Source organism: Canis lupus, chromosome 7, assembly GCF_003254725.2.
Source record: "Canis lupus dingo isolate Sandy chromosome 7, ASM325472v2, whole genome shotgun sequence".
Taxonomy (NCBI): Eukaryota; Metazoa; Chordata; class Mammalia; order Carnivora; family Canidae; genus Canis; species Canis lupus.
The window spans coordinates 54,106,696-54,126,720 of NC_064249.1; the positions used below are offsets into that span (position 1 = coordinate 54,106,696).

The 20,025-nt window shown below is 39.2% G+C and overlaps 1 protein-coding gene across 3 annotated transcripts in view; it reads right to left on the reverse strand.

Moving 5' to 3' along the window:
* GALNT1 (polypeptide N-acetylgalactosaminyltransferase 1) overlaps nucleotides 1–20,025 on the reverse strand; it is a 122,592-nt gene that overhangs the window by 23,897 nt on the left and 78,670 nt on the right. For all 3 annotated transcript variants that reach the window (XM_049112747.1, XM_035718930.2, XM_035718931.2), the window contains 2 exons: nucleotides 7,746–7,912; nucleotides 1,587–1,794 (listed from right to left, as the gene is read on the reverse strand). In XM_049112747.1, coding sequence (XP_048968704.1) covers nucleotides 1,587–1,794; nucleotides 7,746–7,912 — 375 coding nt within the window. The remainder of the gene's footprint in view (nucleotides 1–1,586; nucleotides 1,795–7,745; nucleotides 7,913–20,025) is intronic.

The following is a 20,025-nucleotide window of genomic DNA, read 5'->3' on the forward strand; positions in this document are numbered from 1 at the left end:
GTAGGTTTGGGTAATTTTCCATGTACTTCTTTTCTAACTTTGATATCAAAGTTATATTAGTCTCATAAAGAGCTGAGTTGGTTCCGTACTTTTCTATATTTACAAATTATTAGAGGCGATCTGTTTCCCTATCACCACCCCCATAGCAAGGTTGAAACAGGCAAATTTTCTTTGGTGTGGTAGTATTTATTTCTCATTCTCACTCACAGAGATAAAAGAGCCTAGCTTTACACACAGGTGTTTGCTATTCATCTTCCAGCCTCAGGCAGGGCCTAGATCTGGTCTCCTATCTTCCTATCCATTTGTCTATCAAGGCAGAGAGGCTCTGTGTCCTCTAAGTTTGACAGAAACTCTCCAAGTTTTAGTGAGAGCTGGTTTTAGTGTCTGGACCACTCATTTGTCTCAGTTTGTTTTGACATTTGCAAAACTTCTGACTTCTGTGCAAGCTCAATGATGCGTTTAAAAATGTGTTTTGTAATATATCCAGCATTTAAGCTCTTTCAGTTGGAAATGTTACTCAGGACACCTAATCTACTACAAAGCTCAAACTGGAAATTGTCGTTGTCATTCTAGTCATCTCCCCTTTTATTTCTGTCATCTCCTCACACTGCTGCTTTCTCTCCATGGGTCCAGGCTCCTGCTTATGTGTGGTCTTCGTGCAAACCAGTATTTCCCAGATCAGTCATCTACTACTCACAGAAAACAATTTACAGGGATAAATGCTTCTTGCCTCTTCCTTATGCAGGCAGTGTTCTCCTTCCTAAAGCTGCTGGATCTTCTCATTGACCAAATGCTGGTTTTCCCTATTTATTCACCTTTAAAGGGGCGAGATGTAGTCCCAGTATCTTAACAAACAGAACAGATACAGTGGCTTTTGCTATGCTTCACTCGACTAGTATGGGTTTACCTTGCTGAAATCAAAACCTTAATGTTAAATTGGCACAAATAGCCTCTAGCTCAAAGTGCAATGACAAGAAGAAATTCAACTAATGTTAAGTTTAGCAGACAGAAGGTAGCTTCTCTCCTGATACACAACAATTATGCCAGGGACCAGCAGTAGGCAATTCTTTGAAAAAGGCCTGCATTGCTCCCATTGCTCTTCCTGTATCATACGAGATTATAGTGCTTTTCCACTATAATCAAGCACTTTAGGATACACAATGTGTATCTCTCTATCCCCTTCTTCTTGCTGTGCTATAGGGTGAGTGATATAGTCCCTGTAAGGTAGGAGAGGAAGGGAGGAGATGATTTGCCTGGCCTGGTCTTAGCCTTAGACAGCAGGGACAATAAAGGGTTTTACCCCACCTTTCCTGATTCACGGTCTTCTGTTCTGCTCCCATTTAGTAAATAGAGCCTAAGGTATACATGTGAACAACATGCTTCCTAATCCAGCCTCATCAATAAGACTACAAACATTTCTTCACGGTTGTCTTCACTTTTAATTTAGAGAGTTTTTCATAGATATTTTAAAGGAAACTTCAGAGGAAATTACGTGTGCATTTATTTATATATACAGAAATTTGCAGCTTACCATATGGTTTAGGACAAACACAACGAAAACAAATCTACAGACTTCTGAAAATTACCTGTCATGTTTGATCCTGGCCAAGAGAGGCTCCAGCCATCCCACTGTACATTCACAGTGAGCATCTAAGAAGGTGATCACTTGGCCTTTAGACACAGCAGCTCCTTTTAATCTAGCTCTGATCAATCCAGAACGTTGTTCCATTCGAATTACATGAACTGGTACTTTCAATTTTTTCACATAACTCTCTAGAGGTCTTTTCAAAAAGTCTGAAAAATTAACAGAACAAAAAATAAAAAGACTGACCTGGTGCTACCCAGATGTAAAGCAATTTTTTGCAATATTCATTCACCACATATTTACTGAGCACTCATGGTAAGGTGCCCTGATTCACAAACCCCTTTTACTACAGGGAGTCTTTTTATTCCTGAGAGCATCTCCTAAAGTTGCCTCTACCTTATTACATGAAGAATCAGGAGAGCCTTTGAGCTCAGGCTCAAACACAGACAGACATGTCACCAGTTTCCTAAGCAATTCTGGCAGCTCACTTCTTTTTCTAGTCATGCTTAAGGAGCATGAGAGAAAGCAGTTCAAGAGCATTAAATCCAGGACAGTCCAGGTGGCTCAGCGGTTTAGCGCCACCTTCAGTCCAGGGCCTGATCCTGGAGACCCAGGATCAAGTCCCATGTCGGGCTCCCTGCATGGAGCCTGCTTCTGCCTCTGCCTGTGTGTCTGCCTCTCTCTCTCTCTCTGTGTCTCTTATGAATAAATAAATAAATAAAATCTTTAAAAAAAGGGCATTAAATCCAGACCTCAATAGACAGAAGGAACAGAATATGCAAGAGCTGTTAGAATTCAGATAATTGTGGGAGTTCTTCAAAATCCAATCCAAAACCACCTGTCTTATTGACTACCAGTCTTTGACAATCCAGTTCTTCTATCAAGAGGCAAGGAGTCAGGTCAAGCTCAGAGGGGAAATGCTAGACTTTAAGTGTAAGACCAGAGTTCCTTAGCAGACAAGTAGGTCTAAGTAATAAAGGTCTTAAGAGGGAAAGACAATTGAAGAAAAAGGGGAAAAAAGAAAGGGAGAGAAAGTGGTTGCATGAAATGAAATCAGTAACTATTCTGGAGTGTTGAGATAGAGGCTATGCCCCTAAGCCAAGGAAGTCCTGCCTCCAAAGTACATACCTGACTTTAAAAAGTAGGAAAGGCTCAGCTTCCTCATGTTAGTTTATGGAATTTCTGCTACAGAAGCTATTGAGGGTGGTATGGTCCAATGTCTTTTCAACTCATCCCAGAAGGATAGGTATAAGGATATCTCTTTAGGGGAGAAAAAACGTGAAAAGACAATTGTTGGGACTCCTAGGATTAGATCTGTCCCATAGGACTCTAGTAAAGGGAACATCCCAGGAAGCACAATATATGTATTAAGGGTCTCCTTAAATACTAACCATGGGAATCCAAAGGGCTTCCTATGTAGCACAGATGAAAAGACAAACAGGAGTGACATGGTTCTTGCCTGTTTGAACTGGTGAGACTAGAATGATCAATAATGAAATAATCAGGATATGAAGATTTGAAAGAGAAAGGCCTATATATCCCCATCATACCAAAATACTGATCATTTCCAGTTCTGCTAATGTATTTCCTAATGTAGCTGGGCTAAAAAACAGTATCTGTAAAATATCTGGAGTACAGGGGCACCTGGGTGGCTCACTGTTTGAGCATCTGCCTTTGGCTCAGGTCATGATCCCGAGGTCCTGGGATCAAGTCCCACATCAGGCTCTCCACAGGGAGCCTGCTTCTCCCTCTGCCTAGGTCTCTGCCTCTTTGTGTCTCTAATGAATAAATAAAAAATGTATATCTGGAGTAGAACTCCTACTGGGTCACCACTGATTTTATGAACAAAATCTTAGGGTCAGAGAAATATAACTCCATTCTGAATAAAAAGGTGAGGAGAGACTCAATCTTGGTGAAGAGCAAAATTTTGTAGAAGAAGCTATCATTTTCTGTCTAGCACAATGCCAGACTCTTTACATATTTTATATCATTTACTTCTGACAACGGCAAATCCATGAGACTGTCGTTACACATATTTTAGATACAGAAATCCAAGGCTCATAATATAAAATGAACCATCAAAGTGACACAGCTTGCTAAGGGGTGGATCCAAGATTGAAACCCAGGTCTGCCTGACTTCAAAGCTCATCTTTTCACTCATAACAAGAAATCCTAGAAGGAGGGGCACCCGGTGGCTCAGTGTTGAGAGTCAGCCTTTGGCTCAAGGCATGATCCCAGGGTCCTGGGATTGAGTCCCCACATCAGGCTCCCCACAGGAAGTTTGCTTCTCCCTCTGCCTGTGTACCTGCCTCTCTGCGTCTCTTACGAATAAATAAACAATCTTTTAAAAATTTTTTAAAAAGAAATCCTAGAAGAAAACTAGAGAGAGAACAATTCAGAACTGTGGAATCACCTGAGCTGATACACATTTAAATTATTTTATGTTCAGAGTTTAATGGTAAGGGTGTGGGATATATTCTAGTGCTTCAGACCGCTTGAGGTGGGGTGTGTCATATGCAAGATGTCTCCCAATAAGCTTTCCCAAAAATATCAGACAGCTTAAAGTCTTCTTAAGAATCAAAGCAATCTAATTCCCAAGTCCCACGTCTCTGAAAGTTTAAAATACTCTGTCCTGTCTATAAATAAAATGAAAAATGCATGATTCTCTGGTCTGGCAGCTCAAAAAAGTTGCCATTCCACAAATTTTCTTGGCATCTTTGTTCCAGATCTTTGTGGGCTTCAAGCAAGAAGGCTAAGAAATAGGTGTCTTCCTAACAGATGATACAGAATTATGGACCCAGGGCTGTGTTAGCGATTAGGAACTACTCGTTCAAGCCTGATTCTACAAAAATAAAGCCACGAGGGTTAAATGATTATGGGTGGAAGCTACTATGTCATCTAAAAATAAGGGAGAATCTTGTTTATCAGAGTATCTTTATAGCTATTAGCCTATAAATGGATCCCTAGGCATCTCTCCATCAGGGAGTATGAGGTTGCCAGAAAGTGTGCCAGAGAAAATTCACTGCTTACAGCAACATCTGAGAAATGTTAGGCAGAACTCTCAAGAGCAGCAGAATGAACAAGTAATTTAGAGTCTAATAAATCTGACTCCTAATCCGTACTAAATAAGAATCTCTGCTTCCTTTTGTGTAAAGTGAGAAAAACAACAGTCATCTCAGATTAGGAACATTTTATCAGTTCTAAGTCTTAAGATAACCTTCTGAGATGACAATTACATAACTTCTGACAAGAAGTAGGGATTCATCCAGACTCTGTCTTCATTTTAGACCCTATAACAGTAAAGTTATGAGAGGTGACATATGTAGCAGTTTAGAGGTCAAGCCCTAGGTTTATGCTAAACCTCATCAGTAAAATAGGGATAATTATAGCACCTACTTCATATGTAATAAATGGAGCTACTAACAACTCAGCAGGTTAACTGTGAAATCAGGTATCCTGAGGCCATAAGCAAACCAGGCATGCCATGTGACCTAATTAGAAGTCTATACAGATAAGAAGTAAAGACAAGGATTAACTGACTGGTAGATTATTCTTTCATTCACTCATTAAATTCTGGACTGTTTATGCAATAAGTGCTGTGGGTACTGAGGAAAGAGGGGTGAGCACACAGCCCTGCTGGAATATAGTGTCTAGCATGGGAGATGGTCATTAAACAGACAGATAAATAGTTAAAACTCTGATGAGAGCCATGGAGGAGTGTAGTGTTCCAAAGGGACATGACCTGGTCTCGGGACTTCAAGGAAGGCCTCTGTAAATATATCTTGATTCTGAGTAAACATCTGAGCTGAACTGTGGAGATGGGGTGGGCAGGGAATGGTTTGGGATATGAGGAAAGATGAAGGTGGAGGCCAGGTCACACAAGCCTCGGAGAAACAGCATTAGTCAGAAGTGCCAAGATCAGAGTGACATGTTTAAAAACTCATGGTGCGTGCAGTGTGGGGAACAGATGGGAGGGGGAGGGTGTCTGCGGGAGACCAGACCAGTAGTCTGTTTCAGTAGTCCAGGTGAGAAGTGAAGGTGCCTTGTGTGTGTCTCATGAGTAAGAAAGGCAAACTTAAGGAGATACATAAAAACAAAGCTTGCTCTGGTTCTGGGACCCAACAGTCACCATCTAAACAAGAGAGCCCAAGAAAATTACAGTGGAGAATTCTCAGTCTAGATAGAAGGACCACAGTCAAAACCACAAACCAAAACACCTAGTGGTTCCCAACTACCAGAAATGGTGAGGCACACATCTGAGGCTTTTCAGGAAGAAGAGGAAGGAGAAAAAGGCTCTCCTGACTGGACTCCCAGGCCCTGCTCAGTGACGGAGAGCCTCGGGTGGAGCTGTGAAGCAGACCTCTACCCAGGTTTCTCTTAGAGATTTACGAGGCTGGTAGAGTGATTAAGAAGGGCCCACATGAGGAAGGGCAAATATGACTGGTATATGTGACCTTGTCACTTCAGAACCGTGGGCACACATCTTTGATGAGACCACATCCTACAAAAATGTGCTATTACACACAGCCCTCCCAGGCACTCAACAAAATATTAGAGAATACAAAGGAGGAAATGGAAAAATAATTAATTTCATCTGAGGAAAAACAACTCTCATTGAGGAATACGTAATTTAGCAAATAACATATAAGTAAAACAAACACAAGTCATTTGCAGACTCAATGTTTGTATATATTACTGCTTCAATGAATTTAAGCTAATTTTCTTAAACTGGGACTAATTACCTCCTAGCAAACAATTATCCACACGAGGGTTTACACTTCTACTGTCAACAATAACTTTTTGTTTTAAGCACACTATTCTTAATCTCTAACAGCAGACTCATTTTGACAGTAATTATATCATATGTTGTACTATTATTCAGATGCTTTGTGTGTTTATAAATGGTCATCTTAATCACATTAAGGAGAAAAGCTGTACGGTATACTACAGGAGGGAGGACCATACGTTATTCTTTGTATTTCTATAATTTCACACAGTGGGGAGATTTAAACTGTTATTAATGTGCAAATTACTCCCCACAATTAAGACATGAAGTGATTAACTGTGATTAAATTTACATACTTTATACAGTCATGGAAGGAGAAGATAAAATACTTAGATTAACCATCTTAGTAGATGCAGTGAGAGACTAGGTAAGAAAGTAGAAGGAGCAAAGGAACTTGAAGTGATGGTCAGGAAGTCTAAGGCTGGTCAATGAAGGAAGGTAGGAAGGATCATTTTTGGTAGTTCCTTCCAAATTTTTCTCATGGGAGCAGAGGTATATCGGGGGAACAAACAAATGACACCAATGGTCCTCAAAAGTGCTGTGAAAAAAAAGCCTGGGAAAGGCTGGTTATGTCTGAATTTAACAGGTTTCTTCTCTACAGATGGGATTTAGCAGAGCCTTTTCTATACTACCTTGTGGTGTAAAGTCTCCATGAAGGATTCAAAATAAATAATGTTAGCTCAAGGTACTTTTAATTAATGTAACTTTCCCAAAAGAGTGCTTCATCAGACGGTCTGAGAGATTCTAAGCTTGTGAAAAATTCTGAGATCCCTGGAAGAATATCTGGGCAAGTCACTGCAGAGATTTCTTATGAGATCAGAGTCTTATTATATACCACTCTCTCTTAAGTTCCTTTCTCATCCTTTTATATAACTAGCTAAAGATCACTCCTGAACCTAGGAATGGAGAAAATGGGAAAATGTAGGAAGAACCTAGAGAAGGCTCACCCAGATAAGGCTCCACTTTCCTGCCAGAGGTACTTCCCACCACACACACAACTCAATTTCTCCATCCTGGCTCTAAGAAGGATCCAGTCTCTCTCCATTAACTCAGGGCTGCAGCTTCCCACAAGAAAATTTCTAACAATATCATGTATGTTTTTTCACTGTTCTGCATAAATGTTTATATTATATAGCATTATTTCTTTTTAAAATAAGATTAAGCTGTGACAGATTAAATGCTAATTAAGGTAATATTTTAAGTTTCACAGGGGGTAATTTTTTGCATATATGAAAGAATCCAAATGCCACAAATAGTTTTAGGATAAATTAAAAGTTTGTATAAAATTATTAGGTTAAAAATTATTATAGACGTTTCTTAACCATTAATGATAAAAGCTGTAGCGTATTATTGGCATTAAAACTTAAAATTTACCTCTTTCACTGGCATCATCTACTAGAACAATTTCTTCTAGCATGTGTCTTGGTGAGCGATTAATGACACTATGGACAGTTCGCAGAAGTGTGCTCCAAGCCTCATTGTGGAAAACAATCACCACACTTGTTGTAGGAAGATTATCTGGATACACCTTTGTTTTACACCTAGAGACAAAGCAAATGCCTTTATAAAAAGTGACTGTTAAAACAGCAGACTCAATGCATCTGGAGTAGAAGAGGTAATAGAACAATAAAGACAGTTTGCTCTAGTGGTGGGACTCTTGGTAACTGCTCATTTATTTAAGTTTTGGTTAATGTTGCATGTTTAATAAATAGTACCTATTTAAAGTTATATGTTTAGATTTACATTATCTTAAAGATATCAACTGTATTCTTAAAATTAGGCACCTCTTCCTGATCAATGTTTTCTGTTGATTCAGAAATTTAATGGACAATGTTATTAGTACGTTGTCTGTTTCAAGAATCCAACTCAACAAAAAAATCAGAACCACTGAAGTTGATGCAGTTTAATAATCTAAAAAAATATACCTTCCACAAAAGAAGAGAACTAGTATTTACTGAGTATTTTCTATTAGGCACAGAAGAGGGGTTCCTGTACGCATAATAATTCTGTGAGGTACCTGGAGCCACATTTCAGAGGAGAACTTGAGGAAAGACACAACAAGGGAGCGGAAGAGCCTAACTGAGGACTCCACGGTCCATGCTCTGCTGAACATTCGCTCGATGCTGCTTCCTCCATACCAAAAAACTGACATGCAACTTGCATAGTAAAGACTACGTCTAGAAATGCAGCCATCGAAGAGACCAAATGCACATAAAATCAATGTATTAGTTGTATGTTTCCAGCACTCTGTTAGGCAACATGGTCACTTCCTCCAGTCTTGTTAGGATGACCAAGAGCCGAGAACAGTAATGGCAATAAGCAACCAGACATTAGGGAATGCAGTTTAGAACATCAGCACTCTTAATAAATGCACATGTAACTCTTTCATAGGCATCTCCAAACTGCAACTTTGGCTCTAGTCTTCTCTTTCCACCTTTATTTCCAGCTCTCACAAGCTCCTCAAACCTTGTCGTCCCTCTAATCTCATGTGTTGTATCTGCCAGTGGGAGTGGAGACAGACAGGAAAAAAGGGGAGAGAAACAAGAAAAATACCAACGAACCCCTCTTCTGAAGCGGCCACGATGGCCTACCTGCTTAAAGTGCCACCCTAGGACTGCTAGCTGGCAGCTGGAATGAAAGGAAAATGGAAGGGGAAAGACATGACAAAGGACAGTGGCTGAAAGGAGAAACAGAAGGAGAGTTCATTGTGGGTCCATCAAACACCAGTACCCCCTCTCTCCGAGGAGGAAAGGAAAAACGAATAGCTTTCACTGTCCTTCATTATATCCCTGTTCAACCCCTACCATCCTCTTGACCATTCTCAGGCCCCTTGATGGTGTGCTGTCTTCTAGACTAGTGACCCCACTCCAAGCCACTGGCCCACAGCCTCCTTTTCCACACCACAGTCCATGCCCCTCACCCTAGGTTCACTCCAAGCCTCACTAGGAGGCCACCTATGCATAGCCTGCTGCCCTGTCTACAGCTCCTTCTCTCCAAGTCCTGGTGGCAGAGATGAGGCCCAGAAGACCAGATGCATAGGCTCTGGGAAAACTAATGTGCCCTTAGAATCCCAAATAATACTTCTGAGGACAGCTTCCCATCAAAACTCTGTTAGCTATAAATTGTGGCTAGATTACACATACATAATCAGTACTATGCTTCAGGTACACCATTGATGAGCAAGCCAAGACACTCATGATTTCATAAGAAGATGCACCCTGAATGCCTGATTCACAGACTACTGGCACAGGACTTTGAAACGGGTAATGGGGCCTGTATATGAGTAAAGGGGGTTCAGAAAGAGAATTTCTAATATTATTTAAGTGACTAAGTCACGTATGATTTCTTTTCCCAAATTAATCCTACTCATTATTGCAGGAAAACTGGGAAGCAGAACAGCCAGGGGTACTACAAAGCTACTCACCAAAACAACAAAGGAACAAAATCGAGTGAGACATAGGAGATGATTAGGCAAAATGGGCAGTGTATAAACAGTATTGTCAGCCATGTGCAGCGCTAGCAAGTGGACAGGAAGAAAAGAAAATTCTGAGGGAGCAGATTCTGCTGAAGAAAATAAGCCCTATTTATTTCTTGGAAGATATAGGAAATAATTCTGAAACTGTATGGAAAGAAAGACCGTAAAGACTATAAGACTACAAATAGAGACTAAAATGGAAATCATTCACAAGAGGACTGAACAATCACAAAGCAAAGCACATCTTAGGATCCAGACAAAAGGGCAAATAATTTCCTAAATCAAACAGTGACATTTAATCATTCAGAGAACACAGCAAATTCATAAATATTCTTTTAAAACATAGAAAATATAGAATAAATATTAAAAAGTCAACATAACTCATTTCAGGACAGGTAACCCCCTATCCCAACCTGGGAAAAACGTAAGGCGCTCAAGGAGAACCAAAGATTCTTTCAGCCTTCTTAGCTCCTCCCATGGAGGGATCACTTGTCCCCATGGAGGTGAGGAGTGGGGGATTCTTCTAATGGTGGAAGACACAGAGCTGAAGAGGAGCAGGAAGGCCACAGAGGTGTTACCAAGCAGCTTCCCCGCCCCCCGCCCCGTCCCAACGGAGTCTTTCATACTGATGAATGAAAATTAGCCAGTGTAGGGTTGTAATACTTAAAAAAAAAAAAAAAAAGTTACATGTAAGTTCAACAGGGTAGGGTATACATTGGGGAAAGAGAGAAAAGAAGGGGTGTAACTTTTTACTGAAATTATAATATACATACCAAAAAGCAGACAGATCACAAATATGGAACTGAATGAATTTCCACCAAGTGAATGCATCACGTAGTCAGCACCCAGATGAAGAAACAGACTGCGACTGACATCCAGAGGTTTCTTTTGTGCCCCCTCCCAAAGTAACCAGTGTGCTGGACATTTAGCATTATAGATGAGTTCTGCCTTTTTTTTTTTAAACTTTATTTAAAAGGAGTAATACAGAGCGGTAGTTCTCAAACTTTTTGACTCCTAACTCCTTTGTGTATTTAAAAACTGATGATCCAAAGTACTTTTGTGTAGGTTATATCTTGATATTTACACTATAAACTAATATAGCAATTTATATACCTAAGAATCCACAAACACATATTATGCTATGAGAGAGGTGATCCATCACTATCACAGTGTGTGCCCATTAGGGATTTATTGCCTCTTAGCTCCAAATATACCCTCCCACTGACTGTTCTGTGATAAAACTGGCTCCTATAAGCATTTCTTCTTTGCAGCTGGCAAGAGGCATAGATAAACTTTGTACAGTGTGCACACACATGGAAGGTGTTGGGAGGCACACTGTAGGAAGTAGGAACTTCCCTTCCTAGTGCCAGCATGCTTCCATTTTTCTTCTCCTCCCTGCTTTGGTGCTGCCAGTGGAGTGTGTGGTGGGCACCCAGATGCATCATCCCCACGGAGTTTTAGTAGCATCCACCCCGCTCAGGCAGATTCTCAGTAAGTCTCCCAGGTACCTCACTCAGTAGCTGGCTTCCCAGTTTTGGCTTTCTGCACCCCAAAAGGGTGGTTCCTGTTCGCCAGTTCTGGCTCTGACTTCCTGCCCAAATACACTTCAAGTATATTTCCTGCTGATTAGGCCTGCCTACCAGCTCCCGCTCTGAAAGGTACTGTGTGCCACGTCTCCCCAGGGGTAACCAGCAAATTTCTCCACTGTCTAGTGAGCAGCAATCATATTCTCCAAAGAGGTATGAACCCCAGCATTAGGGAGCAGGCTCCCTCTCAATGTTTTTCATTCCTTGGTACTCTCAACCCTAAGATATACTTTATGACGGTCTTTATCTCCTTACAGTCACCCCATCATAGTTAATAATTATATTAAACTTTTTCTGTTCAAATTATTGGAGGATTTCATTTTCCCTGCTAGATCCTGATCCATAAAGCTTCTCAAACTCCACTGTGGACTAGCTTATGAATCAGAGCAAAAAGGCCAAATAGCTGTCTTGGTATTATTATGAAAACTTTTTGACCTCGCAGGCTCCCTGAAAAGATCTGAAGGACTTCCAAATTCCCAGGGCTACACTTTAAGAACAACTGATTCAGAGCATATTCTTTTGTGTCTCAATTATTTCCTTCAACATTGTGTATCATCCATGTTTTTATGGGCAAGTTTATTTTTACTGCTGCATAGTATTCCTTTAAAGGAGTATCTGTGTACACATACACAATTCCATTTCTATTCTAATATTAATAAACATTAGGATACATTCCAGTCTGGGCTACTATAAACAGTGCTGTGAAAATCACTCAAATACATGTTTTTTGCTGATTACTAATGTATGCATTTTTCTATTACTGGGCAATAAGAAATATAGAGGCTCAGCTTTAGCAGATACCAAGAAATGGTTTTCCAAAGAGCATGTAGTAATTTCCACTCTCACCAGCAGTGTGTCATAGTTTTAGCTGTTCCATACCTACCAACAGTATCATTTTTTGAAGGGGGTAATAAGTTGTCTGAGTTTTAACAAATGCACAGATTCATAAAATTATCTCCACTTTCAGGAAACAGAACATTTCCACCTCCAAAGAACCCCCTTTGTTATCCTTTTATAATCTCACCTCCCCTACATGTAATGCCTAGCAACTCGTATGTTTTCCATTACAAAAGTTTTGTCTTTTCACAAATATCCTATAAATGGAATTATACAGTGTGTAATCTTGGAGGATTGTTTTCTTTCACTCAGCATATCTTTGAGACTCATCTAAATTATATGTATCTAAAATTTGTTATTTTTTACTGAAGAGTAAACCAGAAGTCAGTTCTGATCTATCAATGTTTTCATTCACCAGTTGTTTCTAGTTTCTAGTTTTTGTCTATTATGAAGTGAGTTGCTATAAAAATTCAGGTACTGTCTTTTATGTAAACATGTTTTCATTTCTTTATAGTAAATATCCAGGGATAGGACTGCTGGGTTACATGGTAAGTATAACTTTGTAAGTGTTAATTTTTAAACTGCCAAATTGTTTTCCAGAGAGACTGTATCATTTTGCATTCCCACCAAAAATGTATAGGAGTTCCAAATGCCCTCTTTGTCAGCACTTGATACTATAATTATTTTTGTAGCCATTTGAAGACACATAGAGTGGTAACTCATTATGATTTTAATTGGCATTTCTCTAATGGTTAATGTCTGTTCATGTGCTTATTTGCAATCCATATAGTATCTTGGGTGTCAGGTCTTTTGACAACATTTCATTGCATTCATTTTTCTTAATTGGGTTATGTTTGAGAGTTCTTCATATTTCTGATACAAGTCCTTTGATGGAGGTATAGTTTGCAAATATTTTCTCCCAGCCGGTAGCTCATTTCATTCTCTTAACAGTGTTTCTATCAGAGTGAAAGTTTTAAAATTTGTTGTTCAACTTACCAATTGTTTATTTTACGAAATTATGCTCTTGGTGTCATGTCTCAATACTCTCTGCCTAATGCCAGATCTTGAATATTTTCCCTAAAATTATAAACTTTTAGACTTTAGCTTTAGATTTATGATCCAATTTGAGTTAATGCTCATAAAACACCCAAGATTCATGTTTTTGCATATGGATGTCTAATTGTCCCAACATCATTTGTCGAAAAGATGATTTTTCCCCTACTGAATGGCTTTTACACCTTTGTCAAAAATCAAATAGCCATATCCATGTGGGTCTACTTCTGAATTCTCTTTTGTTTCACTAATCTCTGTGTCTGTCTCTTTGCCAACAGCACACCATCTTGATTACTGTAGCTTTTAGTACGTCTTTAAATTGGGCACTGTATTTCCTCCAATTTTATTCTTTTAAAAATTATTCTTGCTATTTCCTTTCCCTTTCCAAATATATTTTTAAATCTCTTGATGGAATTTTGAATGGGGAGAATGGACCTTTTTTATGTTGACGTTCCAACATAGCTAGAAAACTTAGTCTTCTCAGTCTGCTGTGCACTGCTTGCGCCCAAGTCTGTGCTCTAGGCCAAGTAGCAGGAGACAGGAAAAGAGAAGCATGGGAGAGTCTACCTACCCATGCTCTGGGGACCAAAGATTCTCTGGTCAAAGAGATTCCCCTCCCTCAGAGTTTTAGCTGTTTGCCTGGCACTGCTCCCATGGCTGTGCTATCCTGGCATACTATCTAGGGATTGGGATAGCAGAGAAGAGGAAAAAAAGAAGAGGCAAGAATAGGAGGTTTTCTCCACGAACCCTTAAGAGATCCCTTTTCTCATTCCTCAGAACAGAAAGAGTGGGTTGGGTTTCTCTTGGGAGCTCTCCTCCTATACCCAGTATATACTCCTAAGTTCTGAACTGTTTTCAAGTACAATGTTGAACAGAAGTGGAGAACAGACATCCTTCCCTTGCTTCTGACCTTTGGGGAAAGCTTTTAGCATGCTATGATACTAAAAGCATGATATAGACTAGTACTAAAAGCATGATATAGACTAATACATTTGACTTCATCAAAATTAAAAATTTTTGTGCTTCTAAGGTATCACTAAGGAAAAGACAAGCCACAAACTGGCAGAAAATATTTAGAAATTATAGCTCTGGTAAAGGATTTGGATCTAGAATAAATAGCTCTTATAATTCTGCGAACTTCAAGAAGACAATCTGATAAAACATGGGCAAAAAAAAATCCAGACAAATTTCATTAAAGATACAAGAATGGCCAATAAGTACATGAAAATATCCCTAATATCATTAGTCACAGGTAATGCAAATTAAAATCACAATGAGATACTGGTTCACCTGCAGTAGAATGGCTATACGAATAAAGATAGGCAAAAATAAGTGTTGATGAGGTTGTAGAGAAACTAGAAACCATGTACATTTTGCTGGTGGAAATGTTTGTGGCCACTTTGGCAAAAAGTTTGGCAATTTTTTAGTTAAAAACAAACTTACCACAGGACCTAGCAATTAGGAATCTACAAGAAAAATAAAAACATTAAAGAATAAACAAATGTGCAAAGCTTGTTTTAAAAAGCCAATCGCTCCCCTTCCATACTCTCCCTTTCCATAAAGGAAACAACATGCAATTCTTTGACCTCTTTCTCTTGGTATTTACCTCCAGAATTCTAAATACCGTATCTGAATTTTCATTTTTTTTCAAGTTCTAGATATTACATATTAACTTAGTGGAGAATATAATGATTTATTTCCCTCCTATCCCCATCCTAATACATTCACTTGCTACTCCCTTCAGCCTCCCAAAGTAGTTATATTGGAAATTCAGTTCATTGTTAAAGTTTATATAAGGACTATGTAAAATGCTATCTATAGCTGACTCATATATTGTGAATATAACACTTTTTCCTTTTCTGCACAACATTGCCCTCTACTTTAGCCGAGGTTATTTTTCCCCCTTTTCTTAGTTTTCTGTGTATTTGTCACTAATTCAAACCCAGACTCTACAAATTTAGTCTCTTAAGATGTTCAGAAGCACCAGCTATAATATGACTGAAATCTTCCTAAAGCAATCCCTCCTGAAGTTTTCTGGGCAGGCTGCCTCTGTGCCTGCACCACTGTGGTCCACGGCTTTCTCTCTCTCATCCCACGGGGATTCTTTTTTTTTCCCCCCCAAAGATTTTATTAATTCATTCATTCATTCATTCATTCATGAGAGAGAGAGAGAGAAGCAGAGACATAGGCAGAGGGAGAAGCAGGCTCCATGCAGGGAGCCCGATGTGGGACCTGATCCCGGGTCTTCAGGATCACACCCTGGGCCAAAGGCGGTGCCAAACCGCTGAGCCATCCAGGCTGCCCTCTGACGGGGATTCTATTAGCTGTCCTGCACATTGAATCTCCTGTCTTTCATATCCCATGCCTTTCTCTTCCCTGGTTTACTCCTTTGTTTGGCAGAGAGCACAGGCTAAGAAAGGACGAGGGGAGATGGACAGGTTTTTGAAAATATACCATCACTACCACAATGGATTGATGCTTTTAATGGGAGTGAGTTATATACTGGAGTGGAGCCGAAGTTTATTGAAAAATCCCTGGTTTTTACACAATGAGTGAAAACACAAGTGGTTTCATCTCAGTCTCCTTGTATAACAGTAATTAAAAGATGGCCTACACAACAAGCACTCTTGTCCTAAGTGAGTGAAAGGATTACTGAATAAACTCTAATGCATGAAATTCACTATGTGGTCTGAATTAGTTTGGGTGCCTGCCTGAGTGCCTCAGCAGTGTTTTGGGAAATAGGGAGATTATTAAATTTGCTTAGGATAGTGATCATCTCAGTAAGACTAGGCTTACCAAAGAATCAATCCACACAAACACCTAACAATTCAGGAATGTAGAACTGAAGTCCTATGATTATTACTATTTATATTATTTTTCAACTGCTAAAGTCTCATTATACTTATTTTAGCCCTCTTAGGGCCTGAAATGGCATTAAGAGTTTTTATACGGGGCGCCTGGGTGGCTCAGCAGTTGAGCGGCTGCCTTCGCCTCAGGGCATGATCCCAGAATCCTATGGAGTCCCTCATCTGGCTCCCTGCAGGGAGCCTGTTTCTCCCTCTGCCTGTGTCTATGCCTCTCCCTCTTTGTATCTCTCATGAATAAATAAATAAATCTTAAAAAAAAAGTTTTTTATGATTACCTCACTTTATCCTCTCAACAACCGTAAGACAGAGGCATTGTTCTCCCAGTTTTACAGATAAGTAAACTGCAGCCTAGGGAAAGGAAGCAGCTTTACTCCAAGTCAAGGTGAGTATGCATATATAATCCAATTCTGTTCTCTAGGTCCCTTTCAGCTATGATTTTTTTTTTTAAGTACTCGATATCCACTAAAGTTAGCCCGTCACTACCATTTACCCATGACAAATCAGTATTTCTTAAGATGGCTGGCTACCTGTCTGGCAGTGTTTGGCAATGTTATATGATTTCTCTTCTGTGTACTCACATTCAGACAAGATCAATGAAGATCCACCATAAAAGGGATGGCAGAGCACAGTGTTTAAGATTACATGCTTTGTCAATGACAGATTTCACTTGGATCACTTTTTTTTTTTTAAGATTATTTATTTACTCATAGAGATGCAGAGAGAGAGAGAGAGAGAGAGAGAGAGAGAGGCAGAGACACAGGCAGAGGGAGAAGCAGGCTCCATGCAGAGAGCCTGACTGTGGGACTCGATCCAGGATCTCCAGGATCACGCCCTGGGCTGCAGGCGGCACTAAACAGCTGCACCACCGGGGCTGCCCCCTGGATCACTTTTTAGCCATACTTTGCACTAATCATTTAATCTCCCCACATCTGAGTTTCCCCATCTGTCATCTGGGCATACTACTTTTTTATGCAACTGCTTCACTATGATAATGTATGTAGTGCCTGGTACAAACTAAGCACTCACTGAATGGTATTATTACTTTTTAAACACCTGAGACTAACTATACAGGATGAAACTGCCACCTTAGGTGACTTGGAATTTGCCTCAAAGTTCCTTCCTTAGGATCACACCTTACACATTATTCTTTGATTGTTTTTAACTCTTCTTGACATTTGAACAATATCATTCTTTCCTCAAGTTTCCCTGCAGGAAATGTGTCCTTGGAGATTCTACAAGACAGTAAAGGTTCCTGGCAGGTACAGGATAATCTGGATACTGCCAGCTATACTACCAGTTAAGCCCATGACTTAGAACAAGTAGAGCTCTTCTGGATTCAGAAAAGGGAGTGAAAGAGCTGCACTCTAGGGACTGTCCACACTATTTACTCTTTCACCTCTGTGAATTAGTCTGAAAAGTAACTGCTGGCCAGCTTTATTCATCTGTGTGCAGAAATCATTAAATATTAAATCTGATGTTTCTTATTTAACATTTCATTATATTCTCTGGAAGCCAGACAATGTTTAGTTAAAAAAAAAAAAAAAAAAGAGTGGGGATGGAAAAGCATGCTTGTAATTGGCTTTTCATCAGACTCGTACTGGGACCTAGAGCTTACTCCCTAAACAGAGGCCTTTTTTTCTGTATCCTAGGTGCCACGAAGTATCTCAAGCACTATAAATCCTCACAACAATCCTTGTTATTTTTCTTACTGTACAGATAAGGATCCTGTAGTACAGAAAGGTAATTACCTCTTCCAAAGCCACAAAGCCAGTAAATGGCAAGTGAGACCTGGACTTTGCCACTATCGAGATTAGTGAGAAATTCACTGAGATATAATTCAAAGAGGGACAAAGGAGAGAAAAAAATAAAAGTACAGATTGAGAAGCTCTAGTCTATGCATATGAGTAATTCCAGAATGGGTTGAAGGAATGGTACCACAGCAATATTTGAGATTACAGCCAGCCATGTCCTGAATTGAAGAATTTGAATACTCAGATCAAAATACACTATGTGCACTGAGCATGTAGATGAAGATAAATCCATATGTTGACAATTACAATATACTCAGGTCTTACACTAAAGGAAGAAAAAATGTGCAGCTTCTAAACCAAGAGACAGGAAAATATAAGTACTAAAATTTTTATCAGATGAAACTGTATCAAGTAGTGAAGGGAAAGGAGGAAAAAATGAAAAGAACAGTAAACAAAACAAGGTTAGGTTGAGCTTTATGAAACTCATTTTCATAAGTCAAAAATGGTCGAATATCAATTTCATTATGTTGTTCAATCTAAAGTAAGTCCAAATTTAACAACAGTCACAATAAATGTAGATGTATCAAACTCACCTACTAAAAAATGATTAGAGTGAATTGAAAATATAAATCCAGCCATTTAGTAAAGATACATCTAAAATAAAATCTTACAGATGGCTGAAAGAAATAAAAAAACAGACACATCAGGAAAATGTTAGACTAAAAGCAGTACAGCAATGTCAAAATCAGGGTAAAAAAATTAATACACATACAGTAAACAACAGGTTTAAAAACAATATACTATCAATTACTATAAATGTATCCAATGATGCAGCCTTGAAAAATAAAAGAATGAACTGAGAAATTGTCAAGCACATAATCATAGTGGGAGGTTTTTTAAAAATACAAATTAGGGACGCCTGGGTGGCTCAGTGGTTTGGTGCATGCCTTTGGTCCAGGGCATGATCCTGGTAGACCCGGGATTGAGTCCAAAGTCAGGCTCCCTGCAGGGAGCCTGCTTCTCCCTCTGCCTGTGTCTCTCTCTCTCTGTGTCTCTCATGAATAAATAAAATCTTTAAAAAATAAAAATAAAAATAAATACAAATTAAAAAAATACAAATTAATCGGAATCTAATATAGCATGCACCATGAAACAGAAAAAATCCAGAAGTAAAAGGCAACGAAACAACCAGTTATTTTCAACTGCAGAGGAATTGTTTTTTAAAAACTCAACACCTAAAAAAAAAAAAAAAAAAAAAAAAAAAAAAACTCAACACCTTTTAGGTCACGAAGGAGGTTTCAATATATTTGAAATAGATCATGTTCATATATAGGTCATGTTTTCTGAACATGATGAATGAATCTAGAAATCATTAATAAAAAATCAAAAAAATCAAAAGGCAAAGAGAAATATACCTAGAAATATTAAATGTATTTCTAGGTCATCCTGAGTTAAGTGGAAATCAAATGGAAATTACCAACTACGTAGGAAGAAATAAGGATGGGGCACCTGGGCGGCTCAGTATGTTAAGCTTCTGCCTTCAGCTCAGGTCATGATCCCAGAATCCTAGGATGGAGCCCCATGTCAGCCTCTCTGCTCAGTGGGGGGGTCTACTCCTCCCACTCCCTCTGCCCCTCCCTGTTCTGCTCTGGTTCTCTGCACGAGTGCTAATAAGTAAATAAAATCTTTTTAAAAAAAAAAAGGAATAAATAAGGATGAAATACTATATGTAAAACAAGCTGCACTGAAGTGATTCACAGATATAGTTTTTAATGATTACTAGAAAACAAAAATATTTTTATTTTTATTTTTTTATTTTTTATTTTTTTAAATTTTTATTTATTTATGATAGTCACGCAGAAAGAGAGAGAGGCAGAGACACAGGCAGAGGGAGAAGCAGGCTCCATGTACCGGGAGCCCGACATGGGATTCGATCCCGGGTCTCCAGGATCGTGCCCTGGGCCAAAGGCAGGCGCCACCCAGGGATCCCCAAAAATATTTTTAAATAATAGGTTAAGCACTTAAGAAAGGACAGATTAAACACAAAAGAGATAATTACACAGAAAACAAAAAAAAAAAACAAGT